The sequence below is a fragment of the Hypanus sabinus genome, chromosome 29 (genome assembly GCF_030144855.1).
Source record: "Hypanus sabinus isolate sHypSab1 chromosome 29, sHypSab1.hap1, whole genome shotgun sequence".
Taxonomy (NCBI): Eukaryota; Metazoa; Chordata; class Chondrichthyes; order Myliobatiformes; family Dasyatidae; genus Hypanus; species Hypanus sabinus.
Genome location: NC_082734.1, coordinates 18,924,096 through 18,945,374, shown reverse-complemented (window position 1 = coordinate 18,945,374; position 21,279 = coordinate 18,924,096). Strand labels below are relative to the sequence as shown.

At 48.8% G+C, this 21,279-nt stretch overlaps 1 protein-coding gene across 1 annotated transcript in view; it reads right to left on the bottom strand.

The window, feature by feature from the left end:
* The window catches only part of LOC132383094 (matrix metalloproteinase-17-like), a 59,459-nt gene that overhangs the window by 8,111 nt on the left and 30,069 nt on the right, over window positions 1-21,279 (bottom strand). Inside the window, exons 6-8 of the mRNA XM_059953880.1 lie at window positions 2,988-3,072; window positions 2,441-2,523; window positions 355-507 (exon numbers count right to left, since the gene is read on the bottom strand). Of these exons, the coding sequence (XP_059809863.1) occupies window positions 355-507; window positions 2,441-2,523; window positions 2,988-3,072 (321 nt within the window). The remainder of the gene's footprint in view (window positions 1-354; window positions 508-2,440; window positions 2,524-2,987; window positions 3,073-21,279) is intronic.

The following is a 21,279-nucleotide window of genomic DNA, read 5'->3' as shown; positions in this document are numbered from 1 at the left end:
CAGGGGGGGGGGGGGGGTAGAGTTGATGCTTTCACTGAAGCCTGTAGGGGGAAGGTGGGGCTAACGCTTTCCTGTCCTTCACTCTTCGGAGATTTTAATTTTCTCTCTGTTTCGTGGATGTCTGCAAAACCAGGCGGTTCTGTATGCGATCTCTGATATTAGATTGAACAATGACACTTTCTCCATAGCTGTAACACTTGATTCTGCTTTTCTCTTGCACTACCTCGCTGTACTGTTGTAATGAGTTGATCTCTATAGATGGCCTGCAAAACAAACCTCAGGACATTTGACAACAACAATAATATGATTTAGTGCGTGTGGGGACGTCGTTCTCACACTGCTCAAGTGCCTCACCTATGAAGAAGACGATCTTGTGGTCCGTAATCCTCTCGTAGACGCTGTCAACCTTCTTTAAGTCCGCCGGTAACCCTTGCCAGAAGTTATTGATCTGCGCCGGATTCAGGGAGACGAGGTTGCCGGCACGTTGTATGCGCCAGAAGTAATGGTCTTCATGTGGAAGGAAAAGCAGGTTAGAAGAAGGAGCGGTACAATGCAAGAACAGGCCATTTGGCCCACCATGTCTCTGCCAGCCATGATACCAGTCCAACATCCCATGTCCTAATGAAGGCTCTCAGCCCGAAATGTCAACGGACGCTGCCTGGCCTGCTGAGTTCTTCCAGCATTTTATGTGTGTTACTGCAGAGTTCCTTGTAACGAATCCCACCTGCCTACACCTTGGCCTCAATCCCTCCATCTCTGCCAGTTCAAATGCCTCTTGAACACCTCTGTTCTATCTACTTTTGCCACCAGCTCCGGCAGCACACACCCCAGGCGCCCAACACTCTCTGTGTAAAAATCTTATCCTGTCTTCTCTAAGCTTCCCCCACTCAATGCCCTCTAGCATATATCATTTCAGCCCTCTGATTGCCTATCCAATGTAAGCCCCTCATAATCTTGTAAAATTCTATCAAATCTCCTCTCAACCCCTGCTGCTCCAGAGGGAACAATTCATGTTTGTCCAACCGTTCCTTATAACTAATACGCTCCAATCTAGTGAACATCCCGAAGAACCATTTTTCTTGATATTCTTCATTGGCCTTGTCTGATTTCAGCTTCTTAATGTTGCTTTTTGACAAAATGTACTATAGTTCTCGTCGTCCAGAGTTGCTGATATAAAGTCGAGCTCCCTGTCCAGCACCCCAACGAGCGACGACTGGGCCGTGATAACACATACAATGTGCTGGAGGAATTCAGTAGCTTAGGCAATTGACAATTTGGGCCGAAACCCTTCGTCAGGACTGGAAGGGAAGAGGGAAGAAGCCAGAATTAGAAGGTGGGGACAGGGGAAGCCGAAGGTGAGTGGGTGGGTTCGGCATGGTTCAGATATTAAGTTGTGCTCTGTCCACGCCATCCCTATAAACATCCTCAGAGGAGGAGTACGGTTCTCCCCCCACTGCGACCCCTAAGCAGGTCCAACCCAGATGCTGCCCTCATGGGATGCCCCACTCTCGAATACTCAGCCTGACGGACGGAGCCCATTGTTGGCCAGATGCTGCTGAATCACTGAATCCTAGGACACGGTTCATCCAGCGGGCCACGCCCGCAGAGCTCCCGCCCGGTTACCAATCTGCTTCTAGATCACTCACAGGGAGTTAACTCCCCCACCCCGATTCCAGCCGCCACCGGTTCCCAACACCGCTGGCAATAATCATCCAGCAACCAGCTCTAAGTAAACAGCTACTTATAATGTCAAAACCTGCAAGATTCAGGAGCAAGAGTTATCCATTCAACAGCTAAGAAATAGCCTCTCAGATGAAGCCCCTAAGTTCCACAGGGTGTAGAAAGAAGTCCTCAATGCAAGCAGGCTTAGAGCAACATCTCCTCCTCGCTCACCACTCAGACCCCCTAGCCATTGTCCCCATCTGAATGTCCTCTCTGCTCCTAAGCTGGGGCAGAGTGCTTTGAATTGAATTAAATTCACTTTATTACTTGCATCCTTCAAATACATGAGTGGTAAAAATCTTTATGTTATGTCTACGTTCAAATGTGGACTGTGCAATTATAATAATTTATTATTAAAATTTATAATAAATATTATGTACAACAGGATAGTCAATATAACATAAAAATACATTTGTGTCAGCATGAATTAATCAGTCTGGTGGCCTGGTGGAAGAAGCTGTCGGAGCCTGTTGGTTCTGGCTTTTATGCTGCGGTACCGTTTCCCGGATGGTAGCAGCTGGAACAGTTTGTGGTTGGGATCTCTTGGGTTTCCAGTGATCCTTCTTACACATTTGTCTTTGTAAATGCTGTGATTAGTGGGCCCTTTTTACACACCTGCCTTTGTAAGCATTCTGAATAGTGGGAAGTTCTCATTTACAGATGCAAACACGTCCCAATTGATAAACCAGCCCCTCCCCCTTAGCCTATGACCTCTCACCTTTAAAAAAGAAGGATTCTCCTCGGATATTAGCAATAGCATCGAATGTTACCGTACAGCGATCAGGGGATTTGTACCCAGGCCTAAAAGCATAAAAGAGAAAACAATATTTATAAGGAAGGTGGCATCTTACTCGTCTTTCCCCCAGTCCCAACATCCAACACACTTGATTTAGTTTCCTCCCAACTTTCAACAACACCATTCAAATATGGTTCACCATTGGCATCTTCTGTACACCCACTGGCAAGGTGTTGTCGCATTAGTAATTGGCTCAGTACGAGAGGAAGCATAGATTTGGGCAGGCGATGACTGTACTCGACAGAGGAGCCAAAAGTACACAGCCACCATCAAGAGTGAAGGGGGTCACAGTCAGAATCCCACCCGGGGCACTGCAGGGACTCCTACAGCCCGTTTTGGAGGTGACTGATCTGGACGCGAACGTAGCAGCTAGAATTTGTACTTCCTGACAGGTCAGTGAGCACAGGTAGCGGCGTAGATGGTGAGGACAGGTGTAGGATGAAAGATGTTCTCGGTCAGTGGTACATACTTGCTACTAGGATAAGGAACTTCGGGGATTCGTGGGCTGAGGGCTGGATCGTCGTCCGGCGTATTCCCAACTGATTGCTTCTTGCCTATTGATAAAAGAGAAAGTATGAAAATATCATCCTGATTTTGGTTTCCTCTGAGAATTTCTATGTGTAAGTCCAGGGAATTAATTGTGAGCTTCGAGAAGAGGAAGTTCAGACAGACAGAATGAGCCAGGTTTACTATCACTGGTGTATGTCGTGAAACTTCTTTTGCAGCAGTGGTACTTTGCAATACATAATAATAAAACTATAAATTACATTAAGAACTACGAATATGTAAAGTTTAATAGGTAGTGCAATAAGAGAGGAACAAATAGTGAGGTAGTGTTCATGGGCTCATTGCCCATTTATAAATCTGATGGCAGAGGGGAAGAAGCTGTTCCTGAATCGTTGAGGGTGTATCTTACTGTATCTCTTCCTTGATGGGAAGGAAGACATCATGTCCTGAGTGGTGGCAGTCCATAATGACGGATATGCTGCCTTTCTGAGGCACTTTGGAAGATGTCCTGGGTGCTACGGAGGTTCATGCCCATGAGGGAGTTGACTGAGTTCACAGCATTTTCCGATCCTGTGCAGAGGCCCCTCCATACCAGACGGTGATGCAACCAGTTAGAATGCTCTCCAAGACGCATCTGTAGAAACTTGCAACTGTCGTTGGTGACGTACCAATTCTCCTCAAACTCCTAATGAAATATTGTCATAAGGAGATGTGCCTCCTTTGTAATTGCATCGATATGTTTGGCCTAGGATAGATCGTCAGGGATGTTAGCACCCAGGAACGTGAAACTGTTCACCCTTTCCACTTCTGATCCCTTGTGTATCTTCCCTGAACTTCACCTACCTGAAGTCCACAATCAATTCCTTGGTCTTACTGGCCACGGTTGTTACCACAACACCACTTGACCAGCTGATCTATCTCGCTCCTGTACACCTCCTCATCACCATCTGAAAATCTGCCAACAGGAGTTGTGTCATCGGCAAATTTATAGGTGGTGGGTGAGCTGTGCCTAGCCACACAGTCGTGGGTGCAGAGAGAACAGGACAGTGGGCTAAGCACGCATCCTTGAGATGTGAGAGAGAAAGAAAGAGCGAGATAAAAGTGTATGTGAGAGAGAATGTGTAAGTGTATGTGAGGGAGAGAAATAATGTTTGCGCGCAAGGGAATGAGTGCATATGTGTGTGCATATGAGGATATAAAGCAATATCATTGTTTTCAATCAATGTACATTATGTTGAAAACTAGGAAGACCATGGGAAAGGTCGACAACTAATTGAAGTGGTTAAGTTTTGTGTAGGATGAAAGAATCTCTGTAGTCTCCCGGGCAGTCACTCCCAGAATTCATGGGCTTTTCTTCTCAGTCAGCTGTCAGGCTCGGACTGAAGGCCGTTTGCTGAGTTTCTGATCCATTGCCCGCTGAGCTTCCACAGAGTCTGCGCCCCAGCCCTGGCAACCACAGTCTGCTGAGCCAACGTCCGGCAGCACACCGGGCACGATGGCAACGTTAGCACCCAACTCTGCGGCCTGGGCGACCCAGGACAACGGGAAGAGTTAGCAACGTGTTCCTTGTCCAAGTCTCTCCCCAGTCTCATTTGTCTTAACCGCTGACACTTGGCTAAGTCATTGCGAGGATTTGCAGCTGAACATTACACTCTCTCTGAGGTGACCTTTACACTCAATGACATAGCACTGACAACTCTATCCCAAGCAAATGCAATTGCATCAAAGACATGATTCTTCATCAAAGCTGATAACACATTAGGGAAATGATAGCTTACATTCTCATTGGAAGGGTTAGATATGGCAACAGACAGCCCCGTTTTAAAGGGTAGATAGAACATAGAACATTACCGCAAAGGACAGACCACTCAGTCCATGAATTTGTGCTGATCTTGATGCCAGTTTATACTAAATAGCCTCTTCCTGTGTATCATCCAAAACCTTCCTCATCATCATCATAATAATAATAAATACTTTATTGATCTTGAGGGGGAAATTCTTTCGTTACTGCAGCAACATTTAAAAAGTATGCAAACTTAACTAATAATAAAGTACAGAAGAATAATAACATACAGTAATAATGTACCAATGTACATTAATATGAGAACATAAGAAATAGGAGCAGGAGTCGGCCATTTGGCCCATCGAGCCTGCTCCACCATTCAATAAGATCATGGCTGATCTGGCCATGGACTCATCTCCACCTACCTGCCTTTTCCCCATAACCCTTAATTCCCCAACTATGCAAAAATCTATCCAACCTTGTCTTAAATATATTTACTGATGTAGCCTCCACTGCTTCATTGGGCAGAGAATTCCACAGATTCACCGCTCTCTGGGAAAAGCAGTTCTTTCTCATCTCCGCCCTAAATCTACTCCCCCAAATCTTGAGACTATGCCCCCCAGTTCTAGTCTCACCCACCAGTGGAAACAACTTTCCAGCCTCTATCTTTTCTATTCCTTTCATAATTTGATATGTTTTTATAAGTTCTAATAATGTGCAATAATAATGTACGAAATAATAAAGCAGAAACTATGGAACTATGATGTGTGTTCTCGTATTGTACAGAGATGAACTGTTGTATATGCTTATTGTATTTGGTAGGAAAGATTTTCTGTAGTGATCTGAATGAGCCGGTTCGAAAGGCTGCCCCGCTGCTTACTCAGTAGCTCATGGACAGGATGTGCCAGATTGACCATAATGGATAACAGTTTGTTTAGTGACCTCCTCTCTACCACTAACCCAAAAGAGTCCGGGTTGTAGCCACGGATGGATCCAGCCTTTTTGATGAGTTTATTCGTATTCATATGTCTATCTAAATGCCTCATAAACTCCACCAACATGTCCCATAATTTCAAAAACTACCGTTAGATCTCCCCTCAGCCTCCAACACTTTAGAGAGAACAACACAAGTTTGTCCAAACTTTCCCTGTACCTCACACTCTCTAACCCATACAGTATTCTCTTCCACATCCTTCCTCTAATGGGATAACCAGGACTGCAAGTCTATTCTGACAGAAGTTTTATATAACTACAGCATGACCTCTTTTCTCTTATGCTCAATGGCAGTACAAGACTGGGAGAACCACGGTACTTTGTTGAAAGTTGCAGAGCAGCTAAAGAAAATGGTTAAAAGACCCACACAGTCCCAAGCTTGATAAACAGAGGCAGAAAGAACAGGAGGGAAACCAGGTCATCACGAACCTTTACAAAAGACTACTTCAGAAGAGCTGGACTATTGGGCCCAGATCTGGCTAACGCGCCATAGTAAAGTGTAAATGTTTTGGAGAGGGTGCAGAATAATCTTAATAACATGATTTGAGAGACTTCAGTGATGTGGTGAGACTGAAGAAGTTGTGGTTGTTCTATTTGAAATAGAGGAGGCTGTCAGAGGATTTGATTTAAAATCATGAATTGATGGAGTTTAAAGAGTTACAGCACTGTGCAAAAGTCTCAGACATATGCAAAAAAATCTGTAAAGCGAAGATACTTTCAAAAATAATAAGCCTATGAGATATAGGAGCAGAATTAGGCCATTTGGCCCATTATGTCTGCGCTGCCATTTCATCATGCTGATCAATTCTTCCTCTCAGCCCCAATCTCCTGCCTTCTCCCCATATCCCTCCATGCCCTGACCAATCAAGAATCTGTCAACCTCTACATTAAATACACATACAGACTTGGCCTCCACAGCCGCCTGTGGCAAAGAATTTCGCAGATTCACCACTCTCTGGCTAAAGAAATTCCTCTTCATCTCTGTTCTAAAAGGATGCCCCTCTTTTCTAAGGCTGTCTTAGTCTCTCCCATCATAGGAAACATCTTCTCTATGTCCACTCTATCACACCATTCAATGAGTTCACCCCTCATTCTTCTGAACTCTAATGAAACCAGGCCCAAAGCCAGCAAATGCTCTTCATTTGACAAATCGTGGAATTATTTTCATGAACCACCTTTGAACCTTCTCCAGTGTCAGCACATCCTGAGATTAGGGGCCCAAATCTGCTCACAATACCCCAAGTGAGGCCTCACCAGTGTTTTATAAAGCCTCAACATTACATCCTTGCTTTTATATTCTAGTCCTCTTGAAATGAATGCTAACATCGCATTTCCCTTCCTCACCAATGATTCAACCTGCAAATTAACCTTTAGGGAATCCTGCACAAGGACTCCCAAGTCCCTTTGCACCTCAGATTTTTGAATTATCTTTCCATTTAGGAAATAAGCTACCCTTTTATTCCTTCTGCCAAAGTGCATGACCATACACTTCCCGATACTGTATTCCATCTGCTACTTCTTTGTCTACTCTCTTAATCTGCTTAAGTCCTACTGTAGCCCCTCTACTTCCTCAAAACTACATGCCCCTCCACCTCTCTTCCTATCGTCTGCAAACTTTGCAACAAAGCCATCAATTCCATCATCGACATATGTACAATGTCCTGTGTATGTTACTCATAATGGGTTTTTTGGTTTGTTAAGAGCAGGAATGCTTCTTTGTCTGATAAGTGTGTCTCTCGCAGTTGTTTTGCTTTATACTTGTTGATATGGTGATTGTATTCATTTGTTAACCAATGGGGAATGTTATTTTGTCTTGTGAGGCTGGGAACTTGGGGGAGGGGTTTTTCGCGGGCTTTTGGGAGAGAGCCGGGAGGAAGACGTCGAGGAAGGTGGACGTGCGCTGCACTGCTCGGAAGACCACCGGGCGAGGTCCTAGGTGCGAAGACGTGGAGGTCGGAGGCAAGTGACGAGGGGTCGAATGGTTCGATGTTTGAGCTCCAACGATGTGCACTAAACCGACTGAACTTTGATAAGTTGGCGCCTTTTTGTTTTTTTCCCTTGCATATATATTGTATTGCCTAATACTCTTTTAATTTTAGTAAACTCTTTAAAGTGTATTTCATAACGGTATTTGTTGTGGGTTTGATACTGTGGGCGGGCGCGAGGCATAAACTCGATTCTCACAGCACCTGCGTGTACGGGAGGTGGGATTGGTGTGTGGCTGGATCTCCTTTTCCCCTAGACATATACCAGCCTGTTGGGTAAGTGTTACATTTGTGGGGTTCTCATCCCGGATTGGATTGTCAGGGGCTGTGGAATCGCGCAGGCAGCAGAGCGGAGATGGACAGGGATAAGATTGTTAGCTGGTGCGAATTTGAAGGTGTACCGGCGCAGTATGCCTGTGCAGTGAGCGGAGTGGATTTTCGAGTTTCGGGAGACGCGTTAGTGCGGGGCTTAAGTTCGGTGAAGGGTATTGGGCAGGTAGAATTGGTAGCTAGACAGTGTGGTAAAGAGGTAGAGTCCAGCTGGGTGTTGGTTCGTACAAGTGCTGAAGTCAGGACGTTGGAACTGCCGGTGGCGGTCAGTGTTCTGGGGGAGGCGGGCCCGTGGGGGCTCCACTCCTTCTACAAGGATGAGGCTGAGGAGCTAGAGCTAGAGGTGGACCCCAGAGAGGTGCCTGGCACTAGTAAAGGGAGGTGGGAAGAGGGAGTCGTGACTAGGCCCCGCTCCCCAGGTAGGGTGGAAGCCTCGGAGCTGGCAGCCGCACTTAATTCCCTGGTGGGGGTGGCCGAGAGGCCACGGCTGAAGCTGGGGTTCTCTGGAGCCAAGCTTACTCCGGACGGGGAGGTGGACTATGAGACCTGGATCGAGCATACGTCTTTGATGTTAGAGGAGTGGCCAGGCTCGGAGGAGGAGAAGAGGCAGCGATTGGTGGGAAGTTTGAGGGGTTTAGCAGCCAAAATAGTCCGGGAGTTGAAAGCTGAGAAGCCTGGGGCCTCAGTGGAGGAATGCCTAGAAGTTTTGGAGGGAGCGTTTGGGTTGTCAGGGGAACCTTGTCTGCTTTTAGCAGAGTTCCAACACCTAGAACAACGGAGAGGGGAAAAGCTCTCCGAGTACATATTTAGGATGGAGGGGATGCTCTCGGGGCTGTGGCACCGGGGGATAGTGAAGGCGCCTGACGTGGCTAGCGTGAGGATGAGTCAGATATTCAGTGGCTCTCTGGAGGAGGACAAGGTGGCGTGGACTATCCGGCAGGCTTATAGGAAAGGCCCCCCTCCATCATTCGGGCAACTGATTAGAGAGGTGCGGGAGGAAGAGAGAGCGTTGGGGCGGAAAAGGGGCGTGGGCCTACGGTAGCGATTCTCAGCGATACAGGAAGTGGTGGCTGGGTGGAGGAATGACAACCCCCCGGGGAGTAGGGAACCCCCTCTGGAGGGGAGGGACAGGGGAGGTACCCACTCGGGGGCCACCAGTGCAGTGGATTGGGAGCGGGAGCCGGAGCCGTCCTGGGAGAGGAGGGGCGGCAGGCCGCGTGTGCTTTAACTGTGGGAAAGAGGGGCACTTCCGGCGGGACTGTGGGCGGCCGAGGGTGTGCTATAGCTGTGGAGAGGAGGGACACTTTAGGTGGGATTGTGAGAGACAAGGAGTCCTGTGGAGGACAAGCCCCCCTGCGACTAAGAAGGGAGAGGTGTCGGGAAACTTAGGAGAGGCTCAGTGAGGGAACGGACTGGAGCCTCTGGAGGAACACATTTCCAGAGATCAGCCGGAAGACCACCGGGTGCTCACGCCTCTATTCCAGATGGGCTGGTAGGACCCCGTGCCAGTGTGGGTCTATGGATAGAGGGAGTTTACGCAAAAGCCGTTCTTGATACGGGATCTCAGGTGACCTTATTGTACCGGTCTTTCTACAATCAATGTCTAAAGCATTTGCCCATTTGGGGTGTGAGTGAGGGTGACTACCCGTACGATGGGTACCTATCGGTGTGATTGGAGTTCTCGGAGGGGGATGTGGCATTGGCTGAGAAGTGAAACACCCATTCGTGCATCTGTTATTGAAGGAGTGGCCTCAGTTAAAGTTAAAGAACCAAATCTTGTACCGGGTAATGGCGCCTCCGGACCAACCCCGCTGTTGGCAACTGGTCCTGCCGGAGGAGTATCGCCAGGCTGCACTCCAGGCCTTACAAGATGATTCTGGACACTTGGGGGTGGAAAAGACCTATGGATTACTCAAAGACCGGTTCTACTGGCCCCGGATGAGGGGGGAGGTTGAAGAATACTGTAGGGGATACAGTTGTTGCATCCGGAGGAAGACCCTGCCAGCGTTGGCGGCTCCACTGTCGCACTTGCAGAGTGCGGGACCTCTGGACCTGGTACGTATGGATTTCCTGTTGATTGAGCCAGACACCAACAACACCGCGAATGTCTTGGTCATCACTGATCATTGCACTCGCTATGCGCAGGCATTTCTCACTAAGGATCAGAAGGCGACGACAGTGGCGAAGGTGTTAAGGGAGAAGTATTTTGTTCATTACGGCCTTCCCAGGCGAATCCATAGTGATCGGGGCGGGACTTTGAGAGCCGCCTTATCCATGAATTACTGACTATGGTGGGGTTGAGAAATCCAGGACTACCCCTTATCACCCCCAGGGTGATCCTCAGCCAGAGAGGTTCAACAGGACCCTGTTGGATATGCTCGGGACGCTGGAGATTGGGCAGAAAAGCAGGTGGAGTCGTCATATTGGACAATTGGTTCACTGTTACAATTGTACTCGCAATGATGCTACAGGGTACTCGCCCTATTATCTGATGTTCGGGCGGGAAGCGAGGTTGCCCATTGACTTGTGTTTTGGGGGTGAAGTGGGTGAATTTCCCGGGAAGTCCCATCTAAAGTACGTGTCCGACATGAAGAGGGAGTTACAGCGGGCGTACGAGTTGGCCGAGGCGGCGGCTACCAAACAAAACCAGAGGAATAAGATGCGGTATGATCAAAAGGTGAAGTTTGAGCAATTATTACCGGGCGACCGGGTCCTTTTACGGAATTTGGGACTCCCTGGTAAGCACAAGTTGGCAGATCGATGGGCGGCCAGCCCCTATGTAATAGAGAGCCAGATGCCGAACCTGCCCGTTTACCAGGTGAAACCTAAGGATGGGAAAGGGCCTATCAAGGTACTCCATAGGAATCACCTGCTGCCACTGGGTCAAGCGGTGCAGGTGAATAAGGAGCCCGAGTGGGAGGTTACGCCTAGTACAAGGACTCTGAGAGGACGCGGAGAAAGGGAAGAGCCCGCTGCTGAAGAGCGGGGACGGGTCCCTCACCCGGGAATGGCTACCGATTCGGAAGAGGTCTACTCAGATGAGTGGGCCCTGTTCCCATTCGCTGGTGCTCCAGTACCAGGAGAGGAGGCTCCTGGCCCTTCCCATACTGAGTTGGGTGAGAGGAGGGAAGGTCTTGAGGGTCAGATGGAGAGGCAGCCAACATTGATGGGAGAGAGGGTGGAACCCGAGTATGAGCCGGAGAGATCTCAGGTGAGGGAGGACCCCCGTGAGGAAGGGGGTGAGGGTCTGTCAGTTAGACCTGGGGTGTCCGAGACAGTGGGTTCGCAGGTGACGAGGGAGCCCAGTGGGGCAGAAGGGGTATGGAGATCTCAGAGGATTAGGCGCCCCCCCCGGAGCGGTTGACAGATGTGGTACCGGGAGAACCGAGTGTGATTTCTACTGCTCTGGGTAGTTATGTCACTGTTTTCTGCACTTGGGTTGGGTTTTGTGTGTTGCAAGAAGCGTTGGGGAACTCTGGTAATGCCATGAGGGCATGCTGTGTATGTTACTCAAAATGGGTTTTTTTTGGTTTGTTCAGAGTAGGAATGCTTCTTTGTCTGATAAGTGTTTCTCTCGCAGTTGTTTTGCTTTATACTTGTTGATATGGTGATTGTATTCATTTGTTAACCAATGGGGAATGTTACTTTGTCTTGTGAGGCTGGGAACTTGGGGGAGGGGTTTTTCGCGGACTTTTGGTAGAGAGCCGGGAGGAAGACGTCGAGGAAGGTGGACGTGCGCTGCACTGCTCGGAAAACCACCAGGCATGGTCCTAGGTGAGCACGACGTGGAGGTCGGAGGCAAGCGACGAGGGGTCGAATGGTTCGATGTTTGAGCTCCAACGATGTGCACTAAACTGACTGAACTTTGATACGTTGGCGCCTTTTTGTTTTTTTTCCTTGTGTATATATTGTATTGCCTAATACTCTTAATTTTAGTAAACTCTTTAAAGTGTATTTCAAAACGGTATTTGTTGTGGGTTTGATACTGTGGGCGGGCGCGAGGCATAAACTCGATTCTCACAGCACCTGCGTGTACGGGAGGTGGGGTTGGTGTGTGGCTGGATCTCCTTTTCCCCTAGACATATACCAGCCTGTTGGGTGAGTGTTACACATATAACGTAGAAAGAATCAGACCCAACACAGACTCCTGTGGGACACTACTAGTCACCGGCAGCCAACCAGAAAAGGCTTCCTTTCCCCCGCTCTTCGCCTCCTGTCAATTGGCCACTGGTTTATTCATGCTGGAATCTTTCTTGTAATACCATTTATTAATAATACTACTTGTTAAATGGCCTCATGTGTGGCACCTTGTCAAAGACCTTCCTAAAATCCAAGTAAACAACATCAACAGATTCTCCTTTACCTATTCTGTTTGTTACTTCTTCAAAGAATTCCAACAGATTTGTCAGGTAAGATTTTCCTTTGAGGAAACCATGCTGATTATAGCCTACTTTATCAGGTACCCCAAAACCACATCCTTAACAAATGACTCCAACATCAACCCAACCTCTGAGGTTAGACTAACTGGCTTATACTTTCCTTTCTTCTGCCTCTCTCCCTTCTTGAAGGTTAAAGTGATATATGCAGTTTTCCAGTCTTCCAGAACCATTCCAGAGTCTGGTAATTCTTGAAAGATCATTACTAATGCCTCCACAATCTCTTCAGCCACCTCCGTCAGAACTCCGGTGTGTACACTGTCTGGTCCAGGTGCTTATCTACCTTTCAGATTCCCAAGAACCTTCTCCCTAGTAATGGCAACTTCTCACATTTCTGACCCCTGATGTCTGGAACTTCTACCGTACTGCCAGTGTCTTCCACAGTGAAGACTGATGCAAAACACTTATTCAGTTTGTCTGCCATTTCCTTGTCCCCCATTGCTACCCATCAGGCATCATTTTCCAGCGGTCCAATATCGACTTCCGTCACTCTTTTACACTTCATGTACCTGAAGAAACTTTAGGTGTCCTCTTTAATATTAATAGCTAGCTTACTTTTGTATCCCATCTTTTCCTTCTTAATGACTTTTTATTTGCCTTCTGTTGCTTTTTAAAAGCTTCCCAATCCTCTAAATTCCCACTAGAATTTTAGAGGATTATATGCCCTCTCTTTGGCTTTTATGTTGGCTTTGACTTCTCTTGTCAGCCACAATTGCGTCACCTTGCCTTTAGAATACTTCTGAATCTTTGGGATGTATATATCTTGTGCCTTCCAAATTTCAGGGTGAATTTAATCATATTATGATCACTTGGTTGTTAAGCTCCCGGCTATAATCGTCTTTTAGCCATTATTCAGGGATGCCTACAACATCATACTTGCCAATCTGTGACTGTGCTACAAGTTTATCTAGCTTATTCCATATACTGTGCACATTCAGATAGAACACCTTCAGTCCTGTCTTCATGCTTTTTGATTTTGTCTGCCTTTTACATTACAACCCATCCTGTTGACTGCAATTTTGCCGGTGTTAGGAGTCTCCCTACACATTCCCTCTGTTTGTAAACCAACTACCTCATCCTCATCATTCCGGTTCCCATGCCCCAGCCAAATTCGTTTGAACCGCACCCCCTCCCTGCAGAACAACTCTAGCAAACCTGCCCACAAGGATATTGGACCCGCTCGGGAGTCCAATAATTAAATGAAAAGTTTCTAAATATCAGAAAAAATTACTACAAAAAGCAGTAACAACAAACGGCATCACTTCTCCGAGGTTCACTGTCGTGCAGTTTTATATGAAAATTGGCTGGTTGGTTGTTCCAAGCATCTTGGCCCACAAGCTCCAAGATGCATTGACCCACAACTGGACCATAGCCTTCCATACCCCTCCCATCCATGTACTTACCAAAATTTCTTCTAAATATTGAAATTGAACCCACATGTCACTGGCAGCTCATCTCACACTTCACCAACCTCTATGAAGAAGTTACCCCTCAGGTTCCCATTAAATATTTCACCTTTCACCCTTAACCCATGACATCTAGTTCTAGATTCATGTAACTGCAGCGGGGAAAACCTGTTTGCAACCCCTCAATTTTGTATACCTCTGTGAAATCTCCCCTCATTCTCCTTCAGTCCAAGGAATAAAGTTCTAACCTATTCAACCTGTCCCTATAACTCAGATCCTCAACCCCAGCAACAAATTTTCTCTGCACTCCTTCAATCGTATTGATAGCTTTCCTATAGGCTGGTGACCAGAACTGCACGCAATACTCCAAATTGTCCCTCACCAACATAGCATCCCAATTGCTGCACACGATACTTTGATTTATGAAGGACGATGTGCCAGAAGCTTTCTTTATGATCCTATCTACCTGTGACACCACTATCAATGAATTATGGACCTATATTCCCAGATCCGCTGTTCTACCACACTCCTCAATGCCCCGCGTTCATTGTGCAGGTCCTACCCTGGTTTGTCCTTCCAAGGTCTCACGCTAGTCTGCATTAAATTCCATCTTTCTTTTTTAGCCAGTCCAGATCCCACTGCAAGCTTTGAGAACCTCCCTCAAGTGTGACCTAACCAAACTTTTCTACAGCTGCAACATGACTTCCTGACTCTGACATTCAAGAGATTGAAATTCTTGTTGGGTTACAGAGGAGAAGACGACGACTTTGGAAGGACAAAAGGCGTCTTGTGGAGCCTATCAGGTGATCAGCGCAGTGAGAACCAGGCTGAAGATAGGAGGCTGATACGGGAATTGAAAATTAAACTTGGACAAAGAGTCAGTGTGAGAAGGAAATGGCAATTAGTATAAAAGGGAATTCAGAAACCGGCAATGGCATCTAAATAGGGGACGTGAGGCAGCTTGGGAATAAATAAATGATCTTTGTGATAAGGCTGAAGGCAGAGCTGAGATCCTGACTGGGGCAACCACAAGTTCAGTGGCAACAACAGCTAGATCCCCTGTTGAGGGGGACTCGCCACTGACGGCCACACAACCCCCATCAGCCCTCCGCGGGCAAGAGGCAGATCACACCCTGCTTGCCTGACAAATCAAGACCCAAGATTGTTTAAATGACATTTCCAGTACACTAGTCCAAAGGAGAACGAAATAATTGTTTCTCTGGGTCTGATGCAGCAGAAAAAACCACAATAAGATAACACAATAATAAACAACATTAAATATAAGATAGCTCATATAAATAGGTTGATGTAAGTCCATAAAGTAAAACCAGGCGCAGGAATGTCTGTTACTCAGGTGACTCCAATAGGAAAGTGATGAAGAAATGGTTGGAGATGAGTTAGTGGGTGGAGGTGTTACTGCTTGGGGTAACTAACAGTTTTCTTGAGTCTGGTGGTCCTGGTGTGGATGCCAAACAGCCTCCACCCCGACGGGACTGGGGCAAAGAGCCTGTGAGCAGGGCGGGTGAGATCCTTCGAGATGTTACTGGCCCTTTTCCAGCGCCTTTTATTTATGTCCTTGACGACGGGCAGGCCGGCGCTGGTGAGGCGGCAGTGGGGCGCCAACACCCCTCGATGGCATCTGAGGCAAAACAACTCGCTTGACAGGCAGCTATCACTCCCTCCACCGCCCGTGCACCGTGGCTGCAGCGGACATCGTCATCCGAGAGCTTACTGAGGCTCTCACGGGGGTAGGATTAAGGAGGAGCGGAACAATTCAAAGGAGGCCTGAGAGCAAACTTCTTCAAGCCGAGAATGGTGGGTACGTGGAACGAGCTGAGGGGTGAGGCTTTCACCCAGAGGGTCGTGGGTTTATGGAACGAGCTGAGGGGTGAGGCTTTCACCCAGAGGGTGGTGGGTTTATGGAACGAGCTGAGGGGTGAGGCTTTCACCCAGAGGGTGGTGGGTACGTGGAATGAGCTGAGGGGTGAGGCTTTCACCCAGAGGGTGGTGGGTTTATGGAACGAGCTGAGGGGTGAGGCTTTCACCCAGAGGGTGATGGGTACGTGGAACGAGCTGAGGGGTGAGGCTTTCACCCAGAGGGTGGTGGGTTTCTGGAACGAGCTGAGGGGTGAGGCTTTCACCCAGAGGGTGGTGGGTTTATGGAACGAGCTGAGGGGTGAGGCTTTCACCCAGAGGGTGGTGGGTTTATGGAACGAGCTGAGGGGTGAGGCTTTCACCCAGAGGGTGGTGGGTTTATGGAACGAGCTGAGGGGTGAGGCTTTCACCCAGAGGGTTGTGGGTACGTGGAACGAGCTGAGGGGTGAGGCTTTCACCCAGAGGGTGGTGGGTATGTGGAACGAGCTGAGGGGTGAGGCTTTCACCCAGAGGGTGGTGGGTACGTGGAACGAGCTGAGGGGTGAGGCTTTCACCCAGAGGGTGGTGGGTACGTGGAATGAGCTGAGGGGTGAGGCTTTCACCCAGAGGGTGGTGGGTTTATGGAACGAGCTGAGGGGTGAGGCTTTCACCCAGAGGGTGGTGGGTACGTGGAACGAGCTGAGGGGTGAGGCTTTCACCCAGAGGGTGGTGGGTACGTGGAACGAGCTGAGGGGTGAGGCTTTCACCCAGAGGGTGGTGGGTTTCTGGAACGAGCTGAGGGGTGAGGCTTTCACCCAGAGGGTGGTGGGTTTATGGAACGAGCTGAGGGGTGAGGCTTTCACCCAGAGGGTGGTGGGGTTCTGGAACGAGCTGAGGGGTGAGGCTTTCACCCAGAGGGTGGTGGGTACGTGGAACGAGCTGAGGGGTGAGGCTTTCACCCAGAGGGTGGTGGGTACGTGGAACAAGCTGAGGGGTGAGGCTTTCACCCAGAGGGTGATGGGTTTATGGAACGAGCTGAGGGGTGAGGCTTTCACCCAGAGGGTGGTGGGTTTATGGAACGAGCTGAGGGGTGAGGCTTTCACCCAGAGGGTTGTGGGTACGTGGAACGAGCTGAGGGGTGAGGCTTTCACCCAGAGGGTGGTGGGTACGTGGAACGACCTGAGAGGTGAGGCTTTCACCCAGAGGGTGGTGGGTTTATGGAACGAGCTGAGGGGTGAGGCTTTCACCCAGAGGGTGGTGGGGTTCTGGAACGAGCTGAGGGGTGAGGCTTTCACCCAGAGGGTGGTGGGTTTATGGAACGAGCTGAGGGGTGAGGCTTTCACCCAGAGGGTGGTGGGTTTATGGAACGAGCTGAGGGGTGAGGCTATCACCCAGAGGGTGGTGGGTACATGGAACGAGCTGAGGGGTGAGGCTTTCACCCAGAGGGTGGTGGGTACGTGGAACGAGCTGAGGGGTGAGGCTTTCACCCAGAGGGTGGTGGGTTTCTGGAGCGAACTGAGGGGTGAGGCTTTCACCCAGAGGGTGGTGGGTTTATGGAACGAGCTGAGGGGTGAGGCTTTCACCCAGAGGGTGGTGGGTTTATGGAACGAGCTGAGGGGTGAGGCTTTCACCCAGAGGGTGGTGGGTTTATGGAATGAGCTGAGGGGTGAGGCTTTCACCCAGAGGGTGGTGGGTACGTGGAACGAGCTGAGGGGTGAGGCTATCACCCAGAGGGTGGTGGGTTTATGGAATGAGCTGAGGGGTGAGGCTTTCACCCAGAGGGTGGTGGGTACGTGGAACGAGCTGAGGGGTGAGGCTTTCACCCAGAGGGTGGTGGGTTTATGGAATGAGCTGAGGGGTGAGGCTTTCACCCAGAGGGTGGTGGGTTTATGGAACGAGCTGAGGGGTGAGGCTTTCACCCAGAGGGTGGTGGGTACGTGGAACGAGCTGCCAGAGGAAGTGGTGGAGGCACGCTTGTGAGGTTGAACAAACACTTGGAAGGTAGAAGGATGGGAAAAGTATGAGCCACGTACTTGAGACTAGCTCAGGTTGGCATGGATAAATTGGGATTTTCCTTGATGCTATTGAGAGGTGTTGGCACTGTACTCATCAGGCAGGTGGAGTGCATTCTAACACATTCCTATTGTGTGCGTGTAGAGGGGGAAAGGGATTGGGACATCAGGAGTGAGTGTCACTGCAGGGTGTCCTATCACCATCACCCCTCCCTGATACCTGCTCCAGTTGTCTCTTTGAATCTATAGTCTATCAAGCTACAGCAGGGTGTTCCCAACCTTTTTAATGCCATGGACCAATAACATTAGGCCAGGGGTCCGTGGACCCCTGATCTCCAACGTCTCCCAAAACTGTGGTCCACCTCTGAGAAGCACAATGCGAAGCGGTCTGGATTATTCTGAACGCTGGTGGGGCAGAGGGTTGTAGCCTCAGCCCAGTCCTCTGCTCCCTGTACACTTGTAACTGTGTGGCCAGGTTCTGCTCCAACTTCACCTACAGCCAGATGGTACCACCATAATGGGTCAAAACCCACACAGCGATAGGCCAGAGATAGAGAGTTAAGTGACATGTCGTCAAGACATGTTCTCTCGTTGTCAGCAGAACCAAAGAGCTGGTCATTGACTTCACATGCTCCTGCTTACATCAGTGGTGTTGAGGTTAAGAGCTTCAAGTTGCTAGGCGTGAAAGCAGCTGTCCTGGTCCAACCACATAGAGATCATGGTCAAGAAATCTCACTGACTCCTCTAATTCTTTAGGAGACTAAAGAAATATCCAGTCTCGATGCATAACAGCTTGATTTGGCAGCTGCTCTGTATGGAACCGCAAGAAACAGCAGAGAGTAATGGACGCAGCTCAGCTCATCACAGAAACCAGCCTCCTCTCTGTGGAACACAAGAAATAAACATTTCGGGCCGACACCGGAAAGGAAGGGGGAAGACGCCAGAATAAAAAGGTGGGCAGAGGGGAAGGAGGACAGTTAGAAGGTGAGGGGTGAAGCCAGGTGGGTGTGAAAGGCAAAGAGCTGGAGAGAAAAGAATCTGATAGGAGAGGAGAGTGGACCACAGGAGAGGGGACCCGGGGGGGAGGGAGGTGATAGGCAGGTGAGAATAGGTAAGAGTCCAGAGTAGAGAAGAGAAGAAGGGGAGGGAAAAAGCTTTTTTAACTGGAAGGAGAAATTAATGTTCTTGCCATCAGGTTGGAGGCTACAGAGTGGGAGGTGTTACCCCTCCACCCTGAGAGTGGCTTCATCATGGACCAACATGGCAGAAGGGGAACATGAAGTGGAATTACAATGGTTGGCCAACAGGAAATTCTGCTTTTGGCAGATGGAGTGGAAGTGCTCGACAAAGCGGTCCCCAATATACAAAGGGTTTCATCAGAATGGAGGAGGCTGCATTAGGAGCCCTGGATAGAATAGGCAACCCCAGCAGATGAGCAGGTGAAGTGTTGCTTCACTTGGAAGGGCTGTTTGAGGGAGGAGGTGAATGGGCAGGTGTAACACTTCGGCAGCTTGAAGAGGTAAGTGCCGGGAGGGAGATGAACGGACAGGGAATTACAGAGAGTGTGGTCCCTCTGGAAGGTGGAGGGAAGGGAGTGAGATAAAGATTTGTTTGGTGGTAAGATCCCTTTGCAGATGGCTGAAGTTGTGGAGTATGATGTGTTGGATGGAGGCTCATTCGGTGTCGCGTTAGGACAAGAGGGACTCTGTCCCTGTTAAGGTGGCAGGAAAATGGGGTCACGCAGATATCTGGGAATTGGAGGAGATGCAGGTGAGGGCAGGGTCAAAGGTGGAAGAAGGGAAACCCTGTCTTTGAAGACGGAGGACATCTGCAATGTGCTGGGAACAGATGCAGCAGAGACAAAGGAACTGAGAAAGGGGAATAGCATTTTTACAGGAGACAAAGTGGGTAAAGAGGTAGTCAGGTAACTGTGGGAATCAGTAGGTTCATAAAAGATGCTGGTTGACAGTTTGGCTCCGGAGATGGAGACAAAGAGATCAAGAAAGGAAAGGCAGGTGTCAGAAATGGGCCAAGTGAATTTAAGGGCAGGGTGGAAGTTGGAGGCAAAGGTGATGAAATCGCTGCGCTCAGCGTGGGTGCACGAAACAGCGCTGACGCGGTCATCAATGCAGCAAAGGAAGAGTTGGGGAGCACTCCCCTCTATGGATCGTCTACACTTCTGCCGCCCCATAATCAAAGACCCCACCCACCCCCGACATCCTCTCTCCTCCCCTCTCCCATTAGGCAGGGGGAAACAAAAGCCCGAAAGCACGTACCAGCGGGCTCACGGACACCTTCTTTCCTACTCTTATAAGCCTATTGAATGGTTCCCTAGGAGATACGATGGACTTTTTGCCTCACACTCTACCTCATTATGATCTCCCACCTTACTGTCTACCTGCACTGCACTTTCTCGGTAGCTGAAAACTTTATACTGTTATCCTGTTATCTTGTTCTACCTCGATGCACAGTGTAGTGACTTGATCGATCTGTACAAACAATACACAAGACAAAATTTTTGGTTATATGTGACAATAATAAACCAATTCCAATTTGATGGAGGCTTCACTGAGACGCACAGAAGTCAAAAACAAAATATTATTCACGTGTCTGACGCTGAACAGCCAAAACAAATGCTGAACACAGGAAACAATGGATTTGCCTAACAGGTCAGTCAGCATCTGTGGAGAAAGGAATGGAGATGATGTTTCCAGGCAATAAAACTGGGAAAGAGAGAAGACTATTTGGCTTTAAGTTTTTTAGAATAGGTGAGGGAGAACTGGACAGAACACCAGAAATACCTCTGTTTGGGTTCAGTGGCCACCCAGTTTTGGGAGCAATAAGTTGGAGGGAGAGAAAGACCTTGGAAGTTTTTCAAGCGGAGGACTATTAAGTTGCCAGAACATAAAGGACGTAAAGCCTGCAATGTGCAGACCTGTCGGACTTGTCCAGTGGGTGTTAATTGAGCGACTAACTCAGCCTGTGTCACTGGTGGATTGGCCGGTTCCGGACCAGACTGAGAACACGAAGTTATGGACTTTGAGTTCAGAGGCTGCAAATCTCCTCAAGTTGCATTGGCCCATGCTGGAGAAGCCCCAGGCAGAAAGGCGGGAGTGCCATGGAGAATTCAAGTGGAGAATTGGAAAACGAGAAGCTCCGGGTTCCCGCTGCACACGGAATGCAAACGTTCTGCAGAGTCTACCCACCTTCGGTTTGGTTTCTCTGGTGTAGAGAGTCCACATTGTGAACACTGAGTACTGTGCCCAGGACAGGAAAGGAGTCACTGGTTTACCCAGAAGGATTGTTTTGGTCCCTGGTTGGTGCAAAGAGGTTTGAAGACCAGAGTGGCATCTTCTGCAGTTGCGTGGGCTTTAGAAGGAGGATGGTTGCTAGAGATGGAAGAACTGACCAGCAGTCATCAAGGGAACAATCTGTGTGAAGTGTTGAAAGGGGGG